Consider the following 26,930-nt stretch of genomic DNA (forward strand, 5'->3'; position numbering starts at 1 on the left):
GCAGAGCGGGAGGGGCAGAGCAGAGCCGGAGGAGCAGAGCAGAGCGGAGCCCCAGCCCCACGGGGATGAATCTGCCCTGGGGAAGGAGTCCTGCCCTTGTGGATTTGCCCTGAGTCATCCCTCTCTCCTGAGGCCACCGGAAGAAACCATTGTACGCAGGGGTGGAGGCAGCCCTCAGCCCAGGCCTAAACCAGGGAGGCCTGGGAAAGTGAGGCCACGGACTGGATGTAACATGGCCATGGCAAGGCGGCTCCCGGCAGGCCAAGTCATGGAGCCAGCCTCCCCCCATAGCCTGGTCCTCCCACCGTGAGCGTGTGAGGGCCCTGGTGCACCATGCTAGCCAGCGGGCCCACAGCCAGAGATCTGAGGCCTTTGGGGCAGCCCTGCGGGTGCCTGGGGAAGGACGGGTGCTATTAGGAGGGATGGCCCAGGCCAGCTGACAAGCGGGGCGGGCCGTGCTCACACCAGCCCTTGGGCGGGCTCAGGCCAAGTTTCACTTCCCGCCACTGCTGCTGCCGGCAGCGAGAACCAGCCAGAGAGTGTGCACCCTGAGTCATTGCTGCCTGCTGGCTCCTCGGTAAGTGAGAACCCCCAAGGGGATGAGGCAGGGTGGGAGCGCCGTGGGTGCCCCAACACACACTAAGAGGGCCCCAGGGGAGGAGCTGAGCCTTCCCCTGGACAGCCGAGTGAGCAGGTCCCACTAAAGAAGCCACCCTACCTTCTCTGTCTTCCTGCCTGATAGTGGGTGCTGGAGCTCAGCAACAGGATCTAATGGGGCAGGGAAGGCCTGAGGTGCTCCCACTCCACCAGCCTTACCACCCGTCAGCGGGCACTCACTTTCCCACCCCGACCCCTTGCTCCTCCCCAGGCTCAGCGGCAGACACCCACCATGGGCTCGCGGGCCCTGCCCCCGGGGCCTGTGCAGACCCTCATCTTCCTGGATTTGGAGGCCACCGGCCTGCCCTTCTCCCAGCCCAAGATCACCGAGCTGTGCCTGCTGGCCATCCACAGATATGCCCTGGAGGGCCTTTCCACCCCTCAGGGGCCTCCGCCAACGGCACCCCCGCCACCCCGGGTGCTAGACAAGCTCTCCCTTTGTGTGGCTCCAGGGAAGGCATGCAGCCCTGTGGCCAGCGAGATCACGGGCCTGAGCACTGCCGTGCTGGCTGCACATGGGCGTCGGGTCTTTGACGCCGACCTGGTCAACCTGATCCGCACCTTCCTACAGCGCCAGCCGCAGCCTTGGTGCCTCGTGGCCCACAATGGTGACCGCTACGACTTCCCCCTGCTCCGGGCCGAGCTGGCGCTGCTGGGCCTGGCCAGTGCTTTGGACGACGCCTTCTGTGTGGACAGCATCGCTGCTCTGAAGGCTCTGGAGCCGGCTGGCAGCTCCTCGGAGCACGGCCCAAGGAAGAGCTACAGCCTGGGCAGCGTCTACACACGCCTATATGGGCAGGCCCCGCCAGACTCGCATACCGCCGAGGGGGACGTGCTCGCCCTGCTAAGTGTCTGTCAGTGGAGGCCGCGGGCCCTGCTACGGTGGGTGGATGCTCATGCCAAGCCCTTCAGCACCGTCAAGCCAATGTACGTGGTCACAACCTCTACTGGAACCAACCTGAGGCCATCTGCTGTCACAGCCACTGTGCCCCTGGCCAGAGCCAGTGACACCGGCCCCAAGCTTCGCGGAGACAGGAGCCCCAAGCCAGCCCCTCCCCCAGTGAAGCGCCCTGGAGCCCCACCCGGGGAGGGGCTGCTGGCCCCCCTGGGCCTGCTGGCCTTCCTGACTTTGGCGGTAGCCATGCTGTACGGGCTGTCCCTGGCCATGCCCGGGCAATAGGCCAGCAAGGGAAGTCTGACTAATAAAAAACCCCCACAGCACTGAGCGATCACTCACCTCTACCTGCCGTGGTGGCCTTACAGCTTCCTGCCCACACTCAGAGACCTGGGGCCAGGGGCACAGAAAATGAGTCTTTGCCCCCAATCCCAGCAGCCAGGGCTACAATGAAAGGAAGCAACAGCTCGAAATATCTGCATTTATTACAAACAAGGGTGCAGACCCAAGACTCCAAACACATTAAGAGGTCCCGACCTACGACATGGTAAGACACGGACAGAGGGGTGGGGAACACCGAGGTATGTGTCTAGGTCACAGGAGCCCCCTCAGGGTCCCCTCCACCTTTGGTCCAGACGACACCTTGACCCAGGTGTCCCCGCTGCCAGGACACACCTAGGCCTGGGGTCCAGCAGCCGGGTAGCCTGTGAGGCTGGTGATGGGGAAGCAGGGACTCAGAGTCCCTCTCCTCTCGGGGAAGTCTCCGTCTAGGACCCAACGGTTTCAGCCTCACAGCAACCATTACACACATTTTGAAACAGAACACAGCTAAAATAGTTAGCGAACAGTAAAATAAAAACACTGCAGGGGGGACACCTGAGTGGACAAGTGGTCATAGGCTGCCCTGTCCACCTGTGAAAGGCGCCAGGGCCAACCGGGGCAACCAGAACCGTGGGTAAGTGTGGGCCTCCAGGTGGTCCCAGGAAGGGTGCAAGAAGGGTCCAGAAAGATAGTTTTCAGGAAGGGTGGGGCTCCGCCTGAGGCGCTCAGATAACCAGGCCACCCACCCTCCACGGGGCAAGGCCCCGGCTGCGGGAGCCACAGGAAAGATCGAGACCCACCTGCAGTCTTCAGCCTCACCCGCTCGCCCGCACCGTGGCTCTAGTGCTTCAGAGACGGCTAGCCATGCCACAGAAACCGGAAGACGGGTGCATCCTGCCCACACAAAAGCTGAGCTGTCCTAGTACGACAAGCATCCCTGCTCCAGCCCCAGGTCTCGCTGGGGTGGCTGGAAAAGAACCGTTCTGTGGGGTTCCAGGAAGCATAATCTCAGGTGAGGAGGGGAGCACAACATGGTCCCGGCAACTCTGCCATGGGCTGCTTCGCGCACCCCTCATTGCCATCACACACACCATGCCCGGGGAGAGAGGCCCGCACCCGCACACCCAGTCACACACGCAGGACAGATCAGCTGGTAGCCAGAGACACCAGGGAGTGCTCAGGAGACTATCTTTGGGGGCTCCATGTAGGCCGGATTATAAGGAGGCTGGCTGGCAGGGTAGGGCAGGGCTGCATCTCCTGAAAACAGAGAGGATACCAGTTAGCTGTGGTCGTGGCTGCAGGGGGTCAGGCATGGCGGAGTCGGCAGGCGTACTCACCCGCCATCGTCTCGTGGTAGGCGGGGGGGCCCATGGGCTGGGTCGGGTAGGGTGCTGTTGGCAGCCCCGGCTGGGGGACCACGGAGTGGTAGCCCTGGTACGTTGGTCCAGGGTAGCTGGGCGGTTGCAAGTAAGGGGTGTGGGTCACCGTGGTGGCCATGGTGGTGGTCACAACCGCTGCAAAGAGAGCCCCGGTCAGGAGCGCCAGGCTGGCCACCCCGCCCTCCAGCTCAGGCCAGCCAGGGCCCTGGCGAGCCCACCACACCACCCGGGTCTGTGCTGCCCCCGAGGGGTCACCGTGGGGCAGGGGGGGATGCTCACGTCGTGGGCGCCGGCACATCTTGTACAAACAGCAGCAGGAGCAGGTGCAGCAGATGATAACAGTGACCACGCCAATCACAAAGAGGGTCACCCCGATGGCGAGCACTGTGCCGAACCTGGCAGAAAGCCAGTCAGTGCTCCAGTGGCCGAGACCCCACACCTCCACTGCCGGCGCCATGGGTTCGATCCCCAGTCAGGGAACAAAGATCCCCCATGCCGCACACGGCCAAAAAAAAGAACCTAAATAAAGCCAGTCAAGATCCAGGGCCTCCCGCCCCCACCCAGGACCGGTAGTCCACACCACACCCACTCCCAGATGGCACCTCTCTAGCTGGAGGAGAATGGGCAACACAGATAAACGCACTTCTGGGGTGTGGAGCTGGACCCTGTTTCACCCTCAAGTGTTTCCTCAAGTATGGGGTTGACCTTGGCTGCACCCGGGATGCCCCTTAGGAGCTTGGGAGACAGCTCTTCAGGTGTCCTCCCCCATACTCATGTCTTGTCCGCCTCCACTGAGCCAGCAGCACACGCACACCCAGTACCCACCACCAGCCAGGCCTAGGGTGGCTTGAATCCAAATCTCAGACGTGGGTGAGAAAGACCAACTCAGGGCCTCTGGGAGCCCACAGACCATTACAGGAGGCAAGGGTTGAAGGGAAAATGACTCAGGAAGCACAGGTAATGAATCACAGGGAGAAGTTTCCAGGAGCGGGGAGACCAGTGTGGCCAGGACGGCAGGGAGTGGTATGGCTGCAGGCCCCTGGAGTGACGGGGAGCCTGCGGGGTGCCAAACATCATGCCAGATGTCCTCATACACCCTCACTCCAACCCGAGGGGCAGGCAGGTGGGTCAACCAAGAGCCAGGCGAGAGGAGGCCTCCCTGCCTACGCGGGCCCCTCAGCAAGGCCCAGGCCTGAGTGGAGACTCCGCCACCTGAGAAGGCTGGCCCTGGGCGGGAAATCCACCAAAGCCGACTCTCAAGGGCAGCCGCAGCCCCCTGCTGTTCTCCCGTTCCCAGAGGCCAAGCAGTATTCCTTCCAGTAAAAGGGAACTGCACCAACCAGCTGTTCCATTAAAACATGGAAGGGGCTTGGTGAGCTGTGAGCTGTAGGCTCCCTTGAGGCCTGGAGGAAGGTCGAGGGGACGGTGCCCCCGCTTCCCCGCCCTGAGTGGAGGGTCTTCCATCTCATAGGCCAGCTGACGTCACAGCTCTGGGACGGACTAAGGACAGACCCTCCCGCCCCAGACTCAAAATACCCAATTGCATTCATAAAACAGGAGCCACTGGCCACTGTGCGGCCCAGACCAAGGCCCCAAGTCAGAACAGTGGGAGTCAGCCGGTGCCGCCTGCCTAAGCAGAGGAGCCTGTAGCTGCCGTTCACCCGCAAGCTCCTCCCAGGCCCTCTGCTGACCAAGGATGCAGACACAGACCCGTGTGTGCACACATCCACACACACACGCACACACGCACACACAAGCGCGCGCAATGAATGACACATGACTGCAGGGCCCCCACCAATCTCTAATCTCTCTCTCCCACTCCCTTCCTCTCTTCCGTCTCTATCTGACACACAGCACAGTACCGGCACCCAGGCTCACCCCATGTTAGTCTCTGCCTTCATTCAAGGGCCTCTCGCGCCCAGGGGCTTCCCCATTCCATCCCCAGGCCACTCAGTTTCAATCTCCTCCCCTTTCCAGGAAAAGTAAAGCGAATCTCCTGGGCCCTCCCTAGCCCTGACGTCAGAAGCAGGAAGGACAGAGCCTCTTAAAGACACACTGCGGTGGATGCCCCAGCTGCGCTCCAGACTGGGGCCAGGATGGGGGAGGGAAAAGCTCCCGGAGTTGCCTCCCCTCCCCACTGTCCAAGGGGTCCCCAACCACACTCCTGCTCTGCCTGGCTGAGCCCGCCAGCCCCGTTCCAGCCGTCCACTCAGTGGGCACTTCAGCCATCTGAGCCCACCCGCAGACCCAGGGCCCGCCGGCCACTCCCCTCAGCTCCTCTTCTGCCACCAGTGCATGCTGCCGGTCTCAAATCTGAACCCACCCAAGTCCCCGTGGCCAGCCTGGCACGTCTGATCTTGTTGCTCCTCCTCAAGAGACTAGCATGGCTCCTGGAGCTCCTGGGATCATGCAGGAATTTGCTTTATAGTTTCTTTGTAAACTCTGTGTAATGTGTATGTATCTGTACTTCTCTCTTTGTGTGGAGATATAATGGACTTCCCTGGTGAATCAGATGGTAAAGAATCTGCCTGCAATGCAGGAGACCCGGGTTCAATCCCTGCGTGAGGAAGATCCCCTGGAGGAGGGTATGGCAACCCACTCCAGTTTTCTTGCCTGGAGAATCCCATGGACAGAGGAGCCTGGTAGGCTACAGTCCACGGGGTCACAAAGTGTCAGATATGACTGAGTGAGTAACACTAATAACTAATAGTGTGATAAGAGAGGGAAAAAAATCTAGCATTTGTCTCATCAGAGAGTAACACCACAAAGCAAATGTCCATCTTCTATTAAAAGTCTAAATAAAGGGCTTTCCTGGTGGCTCAGTGGTTAAGAATCTGCCTGCTGATGCAGGAGACACAGGTTGGACCCCTGATCCAGGAAGACCCCACATGCCACGGAGCAACTAGGCCCGGGCACCACAACTACTGAGCCTGTGCTCTAGGGCCCGGGAGGCACTACCGAAGCCCATGTGCCCCAGGGCCCGCGCTCCACAACAGAAGTCACTGCAGTGAGGATCCCACGCCCACAGCTAGAGGACAGCCCGTTTCCCACCACTAGAGAAAAGCCCGAGCATCGGCGAAGACCAGGCACAGCCATAAATAAATAAAATTCATTTTTTTTAAGTCTAAATAAAATAAAACTCCCTGTGTGGCTGGGGGGACTCCTACCCTCCCTCCTGTATGATCCAGCCACATCACCCTCCTTTCAGCTTTTTCTGTTTGGCTGTGCCATGTAGCATGTGGGATCTTAGTTCCTCGACGAGGGATTGAACCTGTGCCTCCTGCAGTGGACGCACAGTCTTTACCACAAGGCCACCGGGAAGTCCTCCTGTTAGCTTCTGGAAGCACTGTCTGCTCCGTCTTCCCTCAGGGCCTTCATACAGGCAGTTCTTCCTACAAAACCACCCCACCGGCTCTTTTCCTCCCATCCCTATACAATTCATTCTTGGTCACTTTTCAGTTCTCAGATCACAACTTCACTGCCTGTAGGACACCGCCCCTGATCATGCAGAAAACGTCAGACTCCTTGATAAATGCTCTTACAGAATCAATTGCCTGGCTACTTCAGTTTATCAACACACACTCCTTTGGATTGTGTGAACACTGGATTACCGTGCATCTTGCCTCCAGCCTATGGATTCACAGAGGCACAGACTGCAACCAGCCCTGAACCATCACTGTCTCCAATGCCTGGCCAAGACAGCGGGTGCTCAGGAAGTATCTGACAAGTGAATCAAGTCACTCAGGGATCCCAGGTGGGACAGCAAGGCCTGATGCCCCGAGGAACAGCAATATATGAGGGGTGACTACACAGTGGGGCAGGGATCCATGGCCCCAACAAAGCCACCATACGAACAGAATCACACCTCCGAAGGCTGAGGCTAACTACCCCCCAGAGGTCAAGGAGCCCAAAGGTCAAGTTCAGAAGGCGAGAGTCGGCCTAGGAAGGAAGAGACAAAAGGCCAGGGGAGCAAGAGCCCAGGCAAGGAGCTTGCAGCAGGGCTGAACGGGAAGGTCTCTAGGAGCCCAAAGACCCCCACTGTCCCAGCAGTGAAAGGGCCATCTCGAGCTGGACACCAGCATTCCCACCACCACACTGGCCAGGCAGCATGTGGCCGTGACCCAGTGGGTATAAGAACTGAGGGAAGGGTGCTGTGAGGGCCAAGAACTAACACAGGCTGGCCATGCCCATGCCTCAGCTACCAGACCTCCCTGCCTTCCTAGTGTATTCTCACGGCAGAGCCAGCATGGAGGGTCAGCAGTGACCAGCCTGGGGCCCACAGCCAGAGCTTCCACCACTCAGGTGCTTCAAAACACACCATTCCTGCTGGATGATCCTGTGAGTGAAAGGAGCTGGGAAGGGACAATGACATCAGGACCCAAAAGGACCGTGATGGGGAACCAAGAAAGCTCAGGGGTCGGGGGGGACTACATGGACCAGCCACTGAGCATCAGCAGGGCAGGACAGGAGTCACCTATTAAAGTGGCAGGAAGACCCACCGATGACATGCCCACTCTGTGGGGAGCACAGAGAGAGCCTAGGTTCTGAAGGCAGATGGAGTCCCAACTGCACTGCTGTGCTCCGGCCTGCTGCCTTGTTCTTGGGGAACCCAGGGAGTTGCCCAGAGGAAGAGCCGGGGTGGGGGCGGACCCAGAATGAAGAAGGAGGGGGCAGAGGTGGGGAGAGGGTGGGGTTGGTCCAGAACCCCTCAGCACATCGGGTCCTCCTGCTGCGGAGCATTCGCAGAAGCTTCCAAACAGGGCTGGAGACCCCCAAGGAACCACCGTGCCAGTGGACAATCAACGGTGCCCCCGGCCGAGGAGGCGGCACACAAGTGCTCACCCGAGAGGGTGGCCCCTGATGGGTGGTCAAGGGGGCACCCGAAGGAGACATGGCCCCTCCCAGTACCTCCTCCTGGAGCCTCAACCCTGTAAGGCAGGCGCTGGATGCCATGCTGGGGCTCCGCTCAGAAGCAGAGGAGAGGTGGGGCAGGATGGGGAGAAGGCCCAGAGAGGGGAGAAGGATCCTCCCAGCGGACAGGCAAGATGGCCCAGTGGGGAGGCTGCAGGCTCACGCACCTCGAGAAAGGCAGGGAGGGTGCCCTCGAGCTTCCCCCAGGAACCCACATCTCCTCTGCTCCCGGGGGATCTTGTTCTGCGATGTGGAATCCACGTTTCTCACACAGTGCCCAGTGCTCATTCACCAACCAGGCCACCTTACTCTTTCCTGCCCTTCTCTGAACCCTCTCTCTCAGCACCTCCTACAGCCATTCTTCAAATGTCACTGACCCTCAACACACTCGATCCCACCCAAACCCAAGCCCTTCATGTGAACCCCATTCGTTCTCTGACCTGGATCCTCGAGCAGGGCAGAGAGCAGGGCACCCCACCCTGGCCCCTCCCTCAGCCACTTCCCACTAGCCCAGCCTCCCTCTGGCCAGACCAGGAAACCACGCTGCCTCCCACACAGCCTGCCACACCCGCCCCACCCGTTCCTGTCGTCCTCCAGGAAGTGGTGGTCTTCATTGGGAAACGCCATTCAGACCCCAGCACTGCCCCGAGCCCTCTCTGGTGTTCCCCAGGAAGAGGCCCACACTGGCTGGATGTCAGACCGTGAGATGACATTGCACTATCCGTTATCGCAGCACCTTTACCACACCTGTGTCCCCCATCACTATGCCCCCTCACCACCACCCCTGCCACCGTTATGCCAGCCCCTCCCTGCCACTGTCCCCCTTCGCCACTTCACGGCCTACAATCATACATCTGCCTGTCACCCTTCTACACGCCACCATAGCACCCAGTACCATCAACCTCTCCACCATCAACACGAACACGCAGGCCTGCCCCAGTACCAGACGGCCACCATCATCATCATCACTCTATGCCCACCATCACTGTGCCATCGCCGCACACTCAGCCTTGTAGCCAACACCTCTTCCCTGCGCCACCACCTGATCACTATCACCTTTTGCCACTATCGCCCCGATCACGGTCACCCCCTTCCCATCACCTACACCTACAACCCACACCATCACCAAGGTCAATGTGAACCTCCACCCTCAGCGTTTCGGTTGTCAACCAGTCAGCCCAATCCCCAGCACAATGATGAAGAAAACTTCCCAACACAAGAATCAAAGCTCCTGGAGCTCAGACATGCGACAGCTTCTCCGGGGCCATACCCCAAGGACTCTGTGCCCCCGCAGTCCCCGCAGCCCTCTTGAGCCCCCCGTCACCTCTGCTGGGACGATGTACCGAGCCTGCAGGTTACGTACTTGGACATGGGGTCGTCGTCGTAGATGGAGGTGAACGCTTCAGTGTGGACACTGCAAAGAGGAAATCTCACAATTAACCACCTGCACCCCACCCAGCATACCAGGAACAAACACAACCTTAGCACATGCACAGAACATGCATAAAAGCCAACCACATAATGGGCCAGAAAGGTGGGGCCCTGGTGGCCTCCAGAGGACAGATATCACACATACCAGGATTTCAGGCTACAAAGCCACACATCCTTCTAAAGCTCAGACGGGACATTCTCTCGGAGAGACCACCCAGGTGGCTCAGACAGTAAAGAATCCACCCTGTAATCCAGGAGACCTGGGTTCAATCCCTGGGTTGGGAAGATATCCCCTGGAGAAGGAAATGGCAACCCACTCCAGTATTCTTGCCTGGAGAATGCCCATGGACAGAGGAGCCTGCTTGGCTACAGTCCATGGGGTCGCAAAGACTCGGACACAACTGAGTAACTAAACACTAACACATATGGGGCCACAAAACCAGTCTCAAGAGATCTGAGAAGACAGCTATCATACAAATTATTTTCTCCAACTACAATGGGATGAAGTTATAAATCAGTAACAAAAGACCCACATGATAAAGTTAAAAACAAAATGCTAAAAACAAAAACTCTCATACCTTGAGGAACCAACATATTACAATAGAAGAGCTGTAGCTTAAATAAGAAATCATAGAGAATATTGAGAAATCTGTAAAACCAGATGAAAATAAAAACACCACTGGTCAAAACTGGTGAAACACAGCTAAAGAATTCTTAGAAGGAAATGTATAGCTTTGATAGTGATATGGTAGGAAACTAAAGAAGATAGGAAAAATGTAATAGAATAAACTCCCCAAATAAGGAAGGAATTAATAAAGATAAGTGCAAAAATCAAAGAGAATAGTAGCCACAGAAAATAACAGAGAAGATGAACAGAACCAAAGTTGGTGGGCCTCTGGCCAGACTAATGAAGAAAAGGAGAAAAGATGCAAGACAAAAATACAGAATGAAAAGAGGTAAATAACTATAAGTACAACAGAGCTTTTTAAAAAAGTAGTAACTGGAAGTTCCCTGGAGGTCCAGTGGTTAGGACTTGGCATTTCCACTGCTGTGGCCCGAGGTTCAATCCTTAGTAGAGGAACCAAGATCCTGCAAGCTGTGTGACGCAGCATCCCATCCCCTCAAAAAATAATAGTAACTTTGACCTGAACAAACCATCTGCAAAAAAAAGCGTTTGGGAAACAAGTGAAGGCAACTGAAGACTAGTATTAAAAGCTATTAAATAAACTGCGGTAATTGTGCCAAGTGTATTCCAGATATATGATCATATTTCTTTTTAAAGGACTCACTTGGGACTTCCCTGGTGGTTCAGTGGTTAAGAATCTGCCTGGACTGAGCGACTGAACTGAACTGAACTGTCAAGAGTGTTTCAACTTACAAACTCCTCTGAACGTTCTCTAGCCTGCCTGAGCCGGTTCGTCTGGCCACATGTGATTGTTTACAGCCTCCCAACCGTGATAGGCATGAGATGCTTTAAACTTTCTAAATACAGATTCTTTTGAGAAGTTAGAAATGATTAGTATAGTGGGTTGGTTAGAAATTATACTGGTGAAGGTTTTTCATTTATTGGGCCAATATTTGCTGCTAAGTCTCCATATTCCTTGCCCTTATACACATTAATGAATATAACTAGCATATAAGAGAAATAATTATTAACCTTTGATATTAATCATGTTAAGCCTTAGGCTAAGTAAATTCCTTTCTTGATTATAACCCCCTGCACTCTCACTCTATAGGAATGCAACTTTATCTGGTACCTTCGAAGGATGGTGCCTAGTTTAAGAAAAAATCACCCCTGGAAAAAATAAGTTTTCTGGTTGACTGACCATTATCAGAAAGGGCCATAAAATGTCAGCAGGCCTCATGGCCAGAAGATGATGTAAAACCCCTAAGACCTTTGTATACTTCTATATGAAGCACCTGATTTTGACAAGGGTCAGGTCTGCTGACCCCGTGTGACTCTGTATTCATCCCTATGTATAACAAAAAGTATGTAAGCAAACCTGAAAATAAAGAAAACGGATCAGTTTCTGGAAAAAAAAAAAAAAAAGAATCTGCCTGGCAATGCATAGGACATGGGTTCGATCCCTGGGCGGGGAACTAGGATCCCATATGCCGTGGTGGGCAACTAAGCCTGAGTACACACAGCAGCTACAGAGCCCACACACCACAACAAAAGATCATCCATGATGGAACTACACCCAATGCTGTCAAATAAACAATTATTTTAAAAATAATAATAATAAAGGACTCACTTGTATGATGAAAAAACTAACATTTAAGGAGACATTTTCATGTCTGGGATTGGTTTTAAAAGACCCAGGAAACAAAAGTAGTGGGAGGTAGGTGGAACATTAGCAGCAGAGTATTGCTAACCAGGGGGGCAAGCAAGGAGTATATGGGGTTATTATTCTCTCTGCTTTTGTATGTATTTGAAAATTCTCAAAAAAAAAAAAAAAATGAGAAACAAACAGAAAAATTCAAGAGAATTAGGAATAACTATATCCTAAATCTGAAGGACAAGTAAAGCTAAGGAAAAAATATTTTCAAAAAAAATCAGTGTGCAGGCTTTAGCCAGCAATAACAGAGTAAAGCATACCAAGTTGGGATAAGCGGGGCAGGGGCGGAGCAGGAAGAGACTTCCATGGAGGTGGGCCTGGCATCTAAAGCCCCCTTTCTCCTAGGGGCACCAGCCTATTTCAGAAGGGCAATTCCCTAGGCAAGAAGACTGGTGTGGGTTGCATTTCCTACTCCTGGGGATCTTCCTGGGCTTGCACTCTCATCTCCTGCAGGGGCAGGTAGATTCTCCTTTTTCTTTTTTGTTTGTAAAACCAAACTATTTTATTGAGGTCTAACATACTTACAGTTTAAATTCATTTAATTATTAATTCAAATTTTATTTAAAATGCCTTTAAGATCGTTTTATATTTTAGATCATAAATCAAGATTTTTCTCTGTTTCATATAAATTCTGTATCTAGCCCAAAGTTTCACATGTTTACTCATTCTATTCTGCCTTTCTTTGGGTTTTTATTTTTTTTTTAGTTTGTTTATTTTAATTGGAGGCTAATCACTTTATAATATTGTGGTAGTTTTTGCCATACATTGACATGAATCAGTGGCAGGAAGATCCTTAACCACTGAGGTCCTGAACAGCAAGGAGAAACTCAGCAAGGAGCTCAGCTTCTACTCGTCTCAGTTTCCGCAATCAGGCCAAGATGACCGTAGAGCGCTCGTGTCCCTGGCAAAAGCAGTTATCAGTCCTTCCTGGAGGAAGTCCTGAGCTCCAAATGGCTATAATTCATTCTGCAAATACAGTGTTTGGCACACAACTGATGATGATTTCCAGGAACACAAGAACATTAGAAAATAGGAAACAGCTGACAGCAGAAACATCCACAGGGGCTCCAAACACTGATGTTCTCAGACTGTGACCTTTGTTCAAGGAGATCGAAGGGAAAAAGCAGCAGCAGTTTAGGAGAACTGTGAACAAAAATGAAACAAAAATTCTAGAACTAAAAAATCATGCAAAAATCCGTAACTTATTAGACAGCTCAAAATATAACCAATCAACTAGAAGACAAACCCAAACAAATATATATCCACTAAAGCCTAGAGACACAAAACGATAGTAAATGTACATACAGAAGACAGTGAGTGAAATATGGAAGACAGCTGTAGAAAAGGTCTTCAGTTCAGTTCAGTTCAGTCGCTCAGTCGTGTCCGACTCTTTGAGACCCCATGAATTCCAACTCTTTGCGACCCCATGAATCGCAGCACGCCAGGCCTCCCTGTCTATCACCAACTCCCAGAGTTCACTCAGAGTCACGTCCATCGAGTCGGTGATGCCATCCAGCCATCTCATCCTCTGTCGTCCCCTTCTCCTCCTGCCCCCAATCCCTCCCAGCATCAGAGTCTTTTCCAATGAGTCAGCTCTTCGCATGAGGTGGCCAAAGTACTGGAGTTTCAGCTTTAGCATCATTCCTTCCAAAGAACACCCAGGACTGATCTTCAGAATGGACTGGTTGGATCTCCTTGCGGTCCAAGGGACTCTCAAAGAAAAGGTCTTACATATGTGTAATTAAAGTCCCAGAGGAAGAAATGTGAGAATGGAGTAGAAGAAATCTTTAAAAAGAGGTATGCATGCTATTAAAATTATTTTTCTCCTAGCAAAAATGATAAAACAAAAAAAAAGATAATGGCTGCAAATTTTCTAAAACTGGCAGAGCCAGATTTCAGAAATATCTTAAGCCCCAAGCAGCAAAAATTCAAAGAAAAACACACCTAGGTACATTACAGTAAAACGTAAAAACCAAACATGAAGAGAAAAAACTTGAAAATTAGAGAAAAGACATGCCACTGGCAAAGGAGCAATAATAAAACCATTATCTGATTTCTCAACAGAAACAACAGACGTTAGGAGACCATGGAACGAAAGCTTCAAAATGCTGAACTCTGCTGAAAGTTTATACCTTCCAACCTATTAATCCATACCAGGAAAAATATCCTTTAAGAAGGAATGTAAAACAAAGACATTTTCAAACAAACAAAAGCCAAGAAAATTTGACACCAGTCTACCTGTATGAAAGGTAGAAGGAACATGTCTCAGATGAAGCTTAAATGTAAAGGAAGCCCTTTTGGCTCTCTGAGCAGCACCATGGCGGTTGGCAAGAACAAGCGCCTTACGAAAGGAGGCAAAAAGGGAGCCAAGAAGAAAGTGGTTGACCCATTTTCTAAAAAAGATTGGTATGATGTGAAAGCACCAGCTATGTTCAATATAAGGAATATTGGGAAAACACTGGTCACGAGAACTCAAGGAACCAAAATTGCATCTGATGGCCTCAAAGGTCGTGTTTTTGAAGTGAGTCTTGCTGATCTGCAGAATGATGAAGTAGCATTTAGAAAATTCAAGCTAATTACTGAGGATGTTCAGGGCAAAAACTGCCTGACTAACTTTCATTGTATGGATCTTACCCGTGACAAAATGTGCTCCATGGTCAAAAAATGGCAGACCATGATTGAAGCTCACGTTAACGTCAAGACTACCGATGGTTACTTGCTTCGTCTGTTCTGTGTGGGTTTTACTAAAAAGCGCAACAATCAGATTCGGAAGACCTCTTACGCCCAGCACCAGCAGATGCGCCAGATCCGCAAGAAGATGATGGAGATCATGACCCGAGAGGTGCAGACCAACGACTTGAAAGAGGTGGTCAATAAACTGATTCCAGATAGCATTGGAAAAGACACAGAAAAGGCTTGCCAATCTATTTATCCACTCCATGATGTCTTCGTTAGAAAAGTAAAAATGCTGAAGAAGCCCAAATTTGAATTGGGAAAACTCATGGAGCTACATGGTGAAGGTAGTAGTTCTGGAAAAGCTACTGGGGATGAAACAGGTGCTAAAGTTGAACGAGCTGATGGATACGAGCCACCAGTCCAAGAATCGGTTTAAAATGCAGACTCTTAATGGTGACAAATAAAAGATCTTATTTGTGGTAAAAAAAATAAATAAATAAAATAAACGTAAAGGAAGAGAAAATAAAGATACCGATAAAGGCAAAAAAGACAATTAAAATACTGTCTTTGGGAAATGCAAATCAAAACCACAATGACATATCGCCTCATACCAATCCAGACAGCTATCATCAAAAAGAACACAAATAAAAAATGCGGGCAAGGATATGGAGAAAAGGGAACTCTTTGGCCCTATTGCTGGGAATGTGAATTGGTGTAGCCACTGTGGTAAACAGTATGGAGGTTTCTCACAAAAGTAAAAATAGGGAATTCCCTGGCAGTCTAGAGGCTACGACTCTGGGCTCTCACTGCCAAGGGCTGGGGTTCTACCCCCGGTTGGGGAACTAAGATCTTGCATGCTACTCGGCATAGCCAAAACAAGCGAACAAAAACCCTGAAAAGAGAACTAACATATGACCCAGCAATTTCACTCTTGGGTATACATCAAAAAAGAGAAAAAAAAAAACCAAAACACTAATTTAAAAAGATACACGCACCCCAATGTTCATAGCAGCATTATTTACAATTGCTAAGGTATAGAAGCAACCAGTGTCCATCCACAGACGAATGGATGAAGATGTGGTGTGTGTACACATGTGTGTGTGCACACATACATGTACACAATGGAATGTTGCTGCTGCTAAGTCGCTTCAGTCGTGTCCGACTCTGTGCGACCCCATAGACGGCAGCCCACCAGGCTCCCCCGTCCCTGGGATTCTCCAGGCAAGAACACTGGAGTGGGTTGCCATTTCCTTCTCCAGTGCATGAAAGGGAAAAGTGAAAGGGAAGTCGCTCAGTCGTGTCCGACTCTTCGCGACCCCGGGGACTGCAGCCCCCCAGGCTCCTCCGTCCATGGGATTTTCCAGGCAAGAGCACTGGAGTGGGGCGCCATCTCAGCCATAAAAGAATGAAATTTTGCCATTTACGGTACCATGGATGGACAGCATTACGGTAAATTAAATAAGTCAAAGAAAGTCAAATCCTGTAAGATATCGCTTACATGCGGAATCTAAAAGTACAACAAAGCCGAGACTACAGCAAAAGAGAAGCAGACTCACATATAGGAAGAACAGAGTAGTGCACCGGCGGGGAGGCGGGAGAGCGGCGCCACAGGGGTGGGAGCGTGGGAGTACAAACTCTTGGATGTCAGGTAGGCTCAAGGTTGTGTTGTGCGACATGGGGAATATAGCCAATATTTTGTAATAACTATGATGGAAAGTAACCTTTAAAACTGTATAAAATTTTGTTAGATGACCATGAAAAACATTCTATATTTCTCTAAAGAAGACATACAGATAGCCAAAAAGCACATGAAAAGATGTTCAACATCATAGAGACATGCAAAACAAAACTACAACAAGGGATCGCCTCACGCCAGTCAGAATGGGCATCATCGAAAGGTCTAGCGACTTCCCTGGTGGTCCAGGAGTTGACTGCAGGGTTCCACGGGAGAGGGCATGGGTTCTATCCCTGGGTAGGGAAGTTCCATGTGCTGTGTAGTATGGCCGAAAACAAGATGGAATTAATAATTTGGGGGACTTTCTTGATGGTCTAGGGGTGAGGGCCCTGCATTTCCACCGCAGGGGCACAGGTTCAATCTCTGGTCAGGAAAGTAAGATCTCACATGCCCCATGGCCAAAAACATAGTCTACCAACAATAAATGTTGGAGAGGGTGTGGCGAAAAGGAAGCCCTCCTACACTGTCGATGGGAATGTAAATTGGGACAATCACTATGGAGAACAGTATGGAGGTTCCTTAAAAAACTAAAAATAGAGCTACTATGTGATCCAGCAATCCCACTCCTGGGCATATATCTGGGAAAAAACCATAATTCGAAAAAATACATGGACCCCGATGCTCACTGCAGGACTATTTATAATATCAAGGCATGGAAACAACCTGAATGAACCTTATATACAAAACAAACAGACTCACAGATTTCAAAAACAAACTTATGGTTACCAAAGGGGAAATCAGGGTGGGAAGAACAAATCGGGAACTTGAAATTAACATACACATTACTACATATAAAATAGATAACCAACAAGGACCTACTGTTCAGCACACGCAACTCTACTCAATATTCTGTAATACCCTATATGGGTAAAGAATCTGGAAAAGAATGTATATATGTATAACTGAATCAACTTTGCTGAATATCTGCAACTAACACAACATTAGTAAATCAACTATAATCTAAATAAAATTTAAGAAAGAAAGAAAGGGAATAAAATACTGTCTTTGGGATTTATAGTATTACAAGAGATAAAGGGAGTATCAGACATAATAAAATGAGCACTTAAAAAAATTTTTAAAAAAATGAGCAATTCATTTTATTATAGAAACAATCCTAGATATGTATGCACCTAATAACAAAGTATTAGACCTCATGAAGCAAATACTGATAGAACTAAAAGAATAAACATATCTGTAGTCTCTTGGTAATCAACAAAACAAGAATAACAAAAACGAATAAGGATAAAAAAGATCTAAACACTGTTATCAACAACTTGACCTAACTGACACTTACAAAGAGTACACTTAACAACTGCAGAATTATATCGGAAACACTCACCAAGGTACAGGATATGCTAAGCCATAAAATGAGTCTCGATAAATTTCAAAAGACTGAAATCTTTTTTAAAAAGTTTTCATTTATACGGCCATGTCAGGTCCTAGTTGTAGCACACTTAGTTGCTACAGGCTTAGTTGCCCCGCAACGTGGGAGATCTTAGTTCCCCAACCAGGGATCAAGGCCACACCCCCTGTATTGGAAGGCAGATTCTTAACCACTGGACCACCAGGAAGTCCCAAAAAACCGAAATCTTAAAAGAAAACAACACAATCAGATATTACTACCCAGCCAGCAAAACTACAGAAATTGAACCTTTCTAGGAATCAGCAATAATCTGTATCTTACTGCCTGGTGCCCTGGTGGCTCAGTGGTAAAGAATCTGCCCGCCAGTGCAGGTTCAATCCCTGGGCTGGGAAGATCTCCTGGAGAAGGAAATGGAAACCTATTCCAGTATTCTTGCCTGGAGAATCCTACGGACAGAGGAGCCTGATGGGCTACTATCCATGGGGTCGCAAAGAGACAGACATGACTTAGCAACTAAACAGTATCTTAACTAAAGTGTTAAATATGAGAAGTATACATTTATTGAAACTTGATTCAAATGAAGCATTTATGTACTTATACATCAATTTTTAAAGAAACATTTACAATACCCAGTTTGGAAAGGGTGTGGAGCAAATCTGACTGCTCTCATCTGGCTGGTAGGAGTGTAAATGGTAACAAGTGCTGGACATATCTGTCAAAACTGAACACATGCATCCAGTGCTTCAGGATTTCTACTCCCAGATATTTTCCCACAAGAAAGATATTTCTTTTAAAAGGCACCCAGAGCTTTATAAAAGAGGGTTCTTAGTATCACTATCAAAATAGCAGAAACCAGGAATTCCCAGGGTTAGGACTCCATGCTTTCACTGCTAAGGACTTGGGTTCAATCCCTGGTTGGGAACTATGATTCCACAAGCCACACTGAGCTGCCAAACAGAAAAAGAAAAAATGAATAAACGAAAGAAAACCTAAATACATGGACAGATATTCTATGCTGATGGACTGGAAAACTCAATCAAGTAAAAAGTCAATTCTACAAAAACAGTATAAATCAATGCAATCTAAGCTGGTTTTCTTGAGAAGCTGATTCTAAAATTTACATGGAAATACCAAAGACTAAAAATAACTAAGACAATATTGAAGACTATCAAAGCATAATATAAAGACACAGTAATTATAAGTCTGCTTTAGCCCAAGGATAGTCAACATAATGTAACAGAGAGCCTAGAGACATCTACACATGTGGATACTCAATCTGTAGCAAACCTGTCATTGTAGAGTGAGAGAACTATCATTTTCTGAGACACTACAGTATATGTTGCTTGGACAATCAGAGAAAGTATCTTTATAAAATTCACCTAAAAATTCTTCTTCACTGAAAATTTCACAGTAATAACTTTGTGTTTATAATATACACAGGCTGGAAGAAAAACAAAGCAAAATGTGAATGGTAACAACAGTCCTAAGTCATATAATAAACCCTTGGTCAATTTTAAGCTCCAACCACTTCACATAGTGATTGTACCATTTTCTAAAAATGTATTGATACGTCTCTAGTCAATGATGTATTAACAAATGAAACGATCTGTACTGACTTATACAGCTACTACTATGCATACTTAAAGCATACAGGGGCTTCTGCGGTGGCTCAGTCGCAAAGAATTTACCTGCCAAATCGAAGCAGACACAGGTTTGATCCCTGGTCTAGGAAGATCCCACATGCCAAGGAGCAACTAAGCTGGTGTGCCCCAACTACTCAGGCTGTGCTCTAGAGCCCAGGAGCCACAATTACAAAGCCCACGTGCAGCAACTACTGCAGCCCACATGCCTAGAGCCTGTGCTCTGCGATGAGAAGCCACCACAATGAGAAGCCCTCGCAATGCAACTGGAGAATAGCCCCCACTCGCCACTGCAACTAGAGGAGGGGTCCACACAGCAAGGAAGACCCAGCACAGCCAAGAAAAAAATGAACAAATAAAAATCATTTACAAAGTAACAGAAATGCCTATACATGTGCACCAAAAGATATGTACAAAGATGCTCAGAGCTGCACTATTTGCAATACCCCTCCCCCAAAAAGAAACAATCCGGATGTCCACCAACATTACAAGGGATCAACTGTGGTATAAAAACCTAACATACACCAATGGAAATGAACAGACACCACAGTACGGATGAAACTCACATGGTGAAAGAAACCAGATAAGAAATAGATGTATGATGTCACGTACGTATGATGTCTGTGTGTGTTGAGTAACAGAGCAGCTCAATGTTACGGTTGGGGATAACAGAGGGCATACTGATTAGGAAGTAACCCGAGGGGGTTTCCAAGATTCCATGATGTGTCAGTTCTTGCCCCAGATAGGTGGTGGTTTCGTGGAGTTGAATGTGTTTAAATTTCAATACTTCACTGAGCGGTATGCTTTATATTTGTGTACTTTTATGAATGCATGATATATACTGCCTCCAACCCCAATAAAAACTATACTATAGGGACTTCCCTGGTGGTCCTGCAGCTAAGACTCCACGCTCCTAACGCAGGAAGCCTGGGTTTGATCCCTGGTCAGGGAACCAGATCCCACATGCCACAACTAAGAGTTTGCATGCCACATAAAAAGATCCCTCATGGTGCAACTAAGACCCAGCCAACCAAGACCTGATGCAGACAAATAAATAAAATAAAAATAAACACTAAAAAAAAAAAACTAACTAAGCTGTAGAACTTAGAGATGCATATTTGGGTATTATAACTCTAAAGAAAAGCAAGGCTATATAACAGCTAGAATCAACACTGTCTTAGAGGGATGAGAGACAGTGACTGAGAGTGAGCTCAAGGGGACTTCTGCTGTCTGGACCTGAATAGTGGTTATGTAGATATTTGCTTTATGATAAATCACTGAGCTGTACATTTATTTTAATGTACTTTTCTGCATGTGAATTTTATGTTACAACAGAATAAAAAAACAACCTCAAGGAATGAGCTTAATAGCAGATTAAACATATATGAAGAATTAAACTAAAAGGCTAGAAGATACAATCTGGAATGCAATACAGAGACAAAACTATGCAAGAGACAGACGAGCTGTGAAGATGCAGCATGTCTAAACGGAGTTCCAGAAGGAAAGAAGGAAGGCTAATATTGAACAGTAGCAGAGAATTTTCTAGAACTAATGCAAGACACTAAACCACAGATTTAAGAAGCTCACCAAATCCACAACAGCATAAATAAAAAGAAATCTAGGGACTTCCCTAGCAGTCCAGTGGTGAAGACTTTGCCTTCCAGTGCAGAGGGAGCAGGTTAGATCCCTGGTTGGGAAGGCAAGATCTCACAAAAAACCAAAGCATAAAATAAAAGCAATAATACTGTAACACATTCAATAACGATTTTTAAAAAATGGTCTCCATCAAAAAAAAAATCCCATAAAAATAAATCTATACTTCAACGTATCATGGTGTAACTGAAGAATACCAAAAACCAGAACAAAAATAATCTTACAAATCTGTCAAAGGGGAAGAAAAAAGATTTTTTTTAAAAAATGCTGGACAACTGACTATTGAACTGGTATCTCTACAGAGATAATAGAAGCCAGAGGAAAAAACCATCAACTTAAATCCAGCTCAGAGAAAATATTTCTTAAGAATGAGATGAATGTAATTTACCATATTAACAGAATAAAAAGAGAAAAATCATCTAATTTTCTCTAAAGATGCAGGAAAATACTTAACAAAATTCAAACTTACTTCAGGATTAAAACTCCAAGGAAACTAGGAACAGAAAGGAACTTCCTCCACCTGATAAAGAGCAGGTATGGAAAGACCACAGCTTGCATACCCAATAGTGAATGCTTTCTCCCTGAAGCTGAGAAGACAAGGATGTCTCTTAATACTTTTTGTTGTTGTTCTCACTTTTTTCATCATTGTACTGGAGATTCTGACCAGTGTGATAAGGCAAGAAAAAAACATGAAAGCATACAAATTGTAAAAGAAGTAAACGGTAGAAGAAAAAATGGAATAAAAAAAAAGGCAATACAGTAAGTGAGAAAGAAAGAAATTTAGAACAGAGGAGATAAATATAAAGCGCAAAATAAGATAGTAAATATTGAATACAATCCCAGAAATCCAATAATTACCATAAACTTCAATGGAATAAATCTTCCTGTTTTTTTAAAGCTATCAGAAGAGATTTTGCAGTCCTCTTCCCTGGTGGTGCAGTGGATAAGAATTTACCTGCCAATGCAGGGGACACAGGTTCAATCTCTGGTCTGGGAAGATCCCCTATGCCTCAGAGCAGCTAAGCCCGTGTACCACAACTATTGGGTCTTGGCTCTAGAGCCCAGGAATCCCAACTACTGAAGCCCCCGTGCCCTAGAGCCCATGCTCTGCAACAAGAGAAGCCACCAGACTGGGAAGCCCTCACATTGCACCTAGAGAGTAGCCCCCACTAACCACAGCTAAAAAAAAGGCCCGTGCACTGCAATGAAAACCCAGCACAGCCAAAAATAAATAAATGAATATTTAGAATAAAAAGTAAGGGGGTTCATTTTGCCCACAGACTATAAACTTTGCAACATACACAAATGAAAGAACACAACAGACTGACCGGTTGCCTATGGAATACGAAGGGGATGCAATGGTCATGGATGATTAAATAAGATGTGTAAGACGATGGGGGTTTGGACTTGCCCAAACCAACGATGATCACTTGCCATGAGCTGAGGAGCGTGACCACCTCAACCCTCTGGGGCCAAATACCAGAAACACGAAGAATGGCAAAGGAAGACACAGATGGGAGCCCCTTGGTTCCTGCCTACAAAACAGTTTAAACCCCAGAGGCAATGTAAATCCATGGGCCATGGCAAGAAAACACAGGTATGGCCCACAGTGGGATACACAGAGTCCTGCACAAATCACATACAACCCCCACCAGGTGCATGCACGCTGTGGGATACACTCGCACAAGGGGCCCACCCTGAGGACACGCTGGTCCCCACCCAGGGGTAAGCCACAGGGCTGGCTGAGGCCACCAACCCCTGAGAAACCTGCTCAGCACTCGAGGCTGGGGGAGAGGCGTAAGGGATCACAGGAACAGAAGGTCCGGGGCAGTCCAGTGAGTGCTCCAGCATCATCTCAAGAGGACTGACAGGCTGGCTGGACAGGCGCAGACCGCCCACCTGTGACCTCAGGTGCACTCACCTGGCCTCCGGGGCTTGGCAATCTTTGTCCGTCCACACAACCTGCTTTGACACGTCCGAGCAACAGTACTGGTTGTAACAGTGGCCGCAGCAGAAATCAGGACAGACCAAATCAGCATCAACTTTGCGCCCAGGGGAAGTCCTACACCGCTGACTCTGGGCTGGAACACATAAAAACACTGTTCACTGGCGGCCACGGGGCCAGCCTTCAGCCCTGTCCCAGCCCACACCGCCCCTTCCCCAGCAAGGCCAGCAGGCCAGAGCCAGCTGGGCCATCTCCACAGCATCCTCTGGCCACCGCCCCAACCAGCCTCACCCTCTCCCGTAGGCCACATCAGAGGCACCCACCTGGGCCCCCTCCCTCTCCCATCAGTCCACTTGCCCTCCAGATGGGATGGTGAACTTTCTACATGTGGGTCTGACTCGGCCACTCCTCAGCCTCAAGCCAGGGGATCAAGCCCAGGCTCCACAAAGCAGCATCCAGACTACAAAAGACCTTAAAAGTCACCCCATCCTCCACCTTCAAATCAACTTACCCATCGAAGTCTTCCTCTAGGCCCCCTTCTATGGGAGCCACCCAAGCCCAGCAGTCACACCCCAAAAAAGCAGTCCCCCCTACAGCTGGGGACTAGACTGACGCATTCTTTCTTTCTTCTTCTTTTTGGCCATGCCACATGGCATGTGGGATCTTACTTCCCCGACCAGGGTTCGAACCCATGCCCCTGCACTGGAAGCACAGAGTGGACTGAGCTGTTCTTAATCCTCACGTCCTGTCCCCACCGCTCAGCCATGGCAGCCTCGGCCCCGGCTGAAAACTCTGACTCCAGGGGCCAGCGCTCACAGACCATAGCCTTATAGCAGGCCGTCTCCTGACCAGTTCACCATCGGCTACAGTCACTCCCACCACAGAAGTGTCCAGGTGGTGTCCCAGCACTGCTGCTGGGCCTGCAGCAGGCGGCTAGGAAACGTCCGTGCCCTCAGTAGCCAAGCACCATGTGGAGCCCCAAAACCATTACACGGCTCTTAGCCAGAGCTGGGATCTAAGTACACCTGGCTGACAGGTGTGGAAATAGACCACAGTTTGCTGACTTCCAGGAAGCTGCTACAGCCAAATGTTCCCAGCATCCTTGGGCTACATCAGCACAGATCTGGTGTCCACCAGCAGGAGAGAACAGTCCTGGATGCCACACTGACAGACCCTAAATGGAACACCCAGTCCAGCAAGGCGCAGACAACTGTGGTAGACTGGGGATGATCCCGACGATAAACCCTGAGGTAGAAAGTCCTGGCACAGCACCAGGACTCTAAGAACCCTGTCTGACCTCACCCCCAGGGCAGCGGGCAGCGTCTGGAGACCCAGCCTGGTCAGTGTGTTTGCCACTCCCAAACATTCCTCTTTGGGCTAAGGATGGATTTTCAGCAGTTTATTTTTAAGAAATTGCAGACAAAGGAGAAGCTCTGAACACTGAGTAGGAGTTACCCTTTTGTAACAGACATTTGCAAGTATAAAGGAAATCTCCATTTGTGGGCTCAGTGGTAAAGAATCCACCTGCAATTGCAGGGAAGATCCTCTGGAGAAGGGAATGGCAACCCACTCCAGTATTCTGGCCTGGGAAATCCCATGGACAGAGGAACCTGGCAGGCTGCAGTTCATGGGGATCACAAAAGAAACGAAGCAACTTCACTGCCGTACTAGGAAGAGGGTAAGGACCATATCTCCAGAAACCTATCAAGGCTGCAGGCACAGATTTCAATCTGCGTAACAATTTTACCCCTTCTTTACTGGGTTTTTCCTCATGACTCCCAATATCGTGACTCTTTCGCCTTTAGTTCAAGACAGCATTCAAAGTGAGGCACCATTTAGGCAAGTTACTGGTTCCTTGGGTCTCCCATGCATACCGGAAGTGTAGTGGTAGTGTTAGTCATGTCCCACTCTTTGTGACCCCATGGACTGTAGCCCGCCAGGCTCCTTCCTCCGTCCACTGGATTCTCCAGGCAAGAATACAGAGTGGATTACCATTCCCTTTTCCAGAGGATCTTCCCGACCCAGGGATCGAACCTGGGTCTCCTGCATTGCAGGCAGATTCTTTACCGTTTGAGCTACAGGGAAGACCTAGTCCACCATTTGAGCAAGTTACTCAGTTTCCTTGGATCGCTCATGCATTCCAGAGGTATACCTGGAATGTCTTTAAACCTTTGTTTTTCTCTCCTGTTCATTTGTCTTACGTCAGTATAATTAGTAAACCAGCCAAAGAACCTATAGGGCAAGAAGAGGAAATCTTTCCATCCCAACAGTGTCAAGCACCCTGGGGCCACTGGTGGAGCAAGGTCCAAAGACAGAGGCATTGACTGACCTCCTTGAGAAGGGTCAACTAGGTGGTAGGCTCTGGGCAAAGCTGCAGGGCAGAGGGTGGGCCCACCAACAGGTGCAACCCAGCCAGCCATCCACCTGGCCACAGATAAGGCCAGCACAGCCCATCCTACTGGGTAGCTCAGCTGACCTACCTCCTTTTACAGACTTTTCGGCCACAGCCCAGCCCAAGCTTCTAAGACACAGACAGGTTGAGTGTTTGAGCCAAAAGTCCACGACACAAATGTTCTTCTGAACCCCAGACACTCAGAACCAGAGTCTCCAGTCCTCACTGGAACTTCCCACCCCAAGCCCTCCAGATTCCTCTCAGTCCCAAGGAAACAAAGTCCTTCCCTTGGAGAAAAACACCCACCCCAGAAGGATCTTCAGCTTCCTAGGGAGACGGGTGGGGCAAGGGGAGGGCACTCTTCTACTTCCCTACCTTTAAAAGTTCCCCAGCCGGGCCTCCACCATCTGGGATTCATCAGTCTACAATCAACCTACAACAGTTAAGTGTCTCATCCAACCCTGGGGACCAGCCTGAGTGGTCTCCAGGACGGCCAGGGCAATGGAGGCAGAAGGGGGAGGCTCCCAGCCAATAAACTGAGGCCAGGGAAGGCCTCAGATGCAGGGGCCAGGCCTCCCTGCGGCCACCACCCCTCGCTAAGGCCAGGCAGGAAATCCCACCCCAGCCTCTGAGAAGGCAAGCCCTTGGGACCCTTGAGGACAGACCTCCCCCGCAGCCACCACCACCATGCCAGGGCAGAACAATGACGGCAGATGCCCGGGGTCTGGGCAGTGTCAGTGCAGACGGGAGGGAGGCTGGGGTGGAGGACAGACCAGTCGTGGGGTCCGCACACTGCCTCGGGGTTATGAGGCTCGGTTGGGGTCCCTCGGGGGACGGCGCCGCCTGCGCTTGCAACCAGGGACGGCGCGGACATGGCCGCCTCCCCTGCCTGCCCGGGACGAACTCCCCGCCACCCGCCAAGACTCACCTCCCTCAGGCGCCGGGAGCAACAACAGCAAGAGCAGCAGGATGCGGGGCGCGGCCATGGCTGGGAGCGCAGGGGGACGGACGGGCGGACCGACAGACGGCCCCGCTGTGGCCGCAAACCTCAGCGACCCGCGCGGCCGCTGGCTTCCACGCCCCGCCCCGGCCGTTCCGGGAACCCCGCCCGGGGGCGAGAGGAGGGACGGGAGGAGGGGAAGCGGCCGCCCCTCCCAGCCTCGGGGCCTGGGACGCGTCCGGGGCCGGCCCCGCAGGAGACAGGCTCCCGGGCGCAGGCGACCACCCAAGTTGCCTTCGACTCTGGCCCTTGCGCGCCCCCGCCCTGGGGTCCGCAGAGGGGTCTTCGCGGGGATCACTTCCTAACACTTGAGCGCCCGTTGGGTGCTGCGGGCTAAACCCTCCGGTTCCCCACCTGCCCGGGCATCCTCGGTCCTCAGGTAGCTCAGGGTCCTCAGGGCCAAGACCGCGCCCAGAGCAGACCTCGGCACACAGTAGGCGCCTAAGAGACACAGGTTCCCGTCTGAAAGCCTAGTTCCGGGGCTTCCGGGGGACCCCATCTCTGAGGACACTCCATCGCCCTGCCGCCAGGGGTCACACCCCTATCCCGGAGGTCTCTCCTCACCCGGCCGCCAGGCAGGATCGCCGCCTGCC

General features: G+C 50.2%; 3 protein-coding genes across 3 annotated transcripts; 2 read left to right on the forward strand and 1 right to left on the reverse strand.

The window, feature by feature from the left end:
- Positions 1-6: 6 nt before the first annotated feature.
- On the forward strand, positions 7-1,882 carry TREX1 (three prime repair exonuclease 1). Its single transcript, XM_052642680.1, has 2 exons — positions 7-577; positions 869-1,882. The coding sequence occupies exon 2, from the start codon at positions 890-892 to the stop codon at positions 1,835-1,837; it is 948 nt and encodes a 315-aa protein (XP_052498640.1). The 5' UTR covers positions 7-577; positions 869-889; the 3' UTR covers positions 1,838-1,882.
- A 139-nt stretch (positions 1,883-2,021) lies between these two features.
- Positions 2,022-26,396, reverse strand: SHISA5 (shisa family member 5). Its single transcript, XM_052651035.1, has 6 exons — positions 26,266-26,396; positions 22,922-23,081; positions 9,527-9,577; positions 3,532-3,647; positions 3,211-3,387; positions 2,022-3,130 (listed from the first exon to the last, which is right to left on the reverse strand). Exons 1-6 carry the CDS (start codon positions 26,321-26,323, stop codon positions 3,051-3,053), a joined length of 642 nt encoding a protein of 213 aa, XP_052506995.1. The 5' UTR covers positions 26,324-26,396; the 3' UTR covers positions 2,022-3,050.
- LOC128058431 (40S ribosomal protein S3a-like) lies at positions 14,251-15,092 on the forward strand. Its single transcript, XM_052650929.1, has one exon. The coding sequence runs from the start codon at positions 14,251-14,253 to the stop codon at positions 15,043-15,045; it is 795 nt and encodes a 264-aa protein (XP_052506889.1). The 3' UTR covers positions 15,046-15,092.
- Positions 26,397-26,930: the final 534 nt, after the last annotated feature.

The sequence above is a fragment of the Budorcas taxicolor genome, chromosome 1 (assembly GCF_023091745.1).
Source record: "Budorcas taxicolor isolate Tak-1 chromosome 1, Takin1.1, whole genome shotgun sequence".
Taxonomy (NCBI): domain Eukaryota; kingdom Metazoa; phylum Chordata; class Mammalia; order Artiodactyla; family Bovidae; genus Budorcas; species Budorcas taxicolor.

Coding starts and splice junctions, on each gene's coding strand:
- TREX1 (XM_052642680.1), top strand. CDS start 890: ATGGGCTCGCGGGCCCTGCCCCCGGGGCCTGTGCAGACCCTCATCTTC.
- LOC128058431 (XM_052650929.1), top strand. CDS start 14,251: ATGGCGGTTGGCAAGAACAAGCGCCTTACGAAAGGAGGCAAAAAGGGA.
- SHISA5 (XM_052651035.1), bottom strand. CDS start 26,323: ATGGCCGCGCCCCGCATCCTGCTGCTCTTGCTGTTGTTGCTCCCGGCG. Junction 3,648..9,526: donor GACGACGACCCCATGTCCAA/GTACGTAACCTG, acceptor GCTTTCTGCCAG/GTTCGGCACAGTGCTCGCCA. Junction 3,388..3,531: donor GATGTGCCGGCGCCCACGAC/GTGAGCATCCCC, acceptor CTCTCTTTGCAG/CGGTTGTGACCACCACCATG.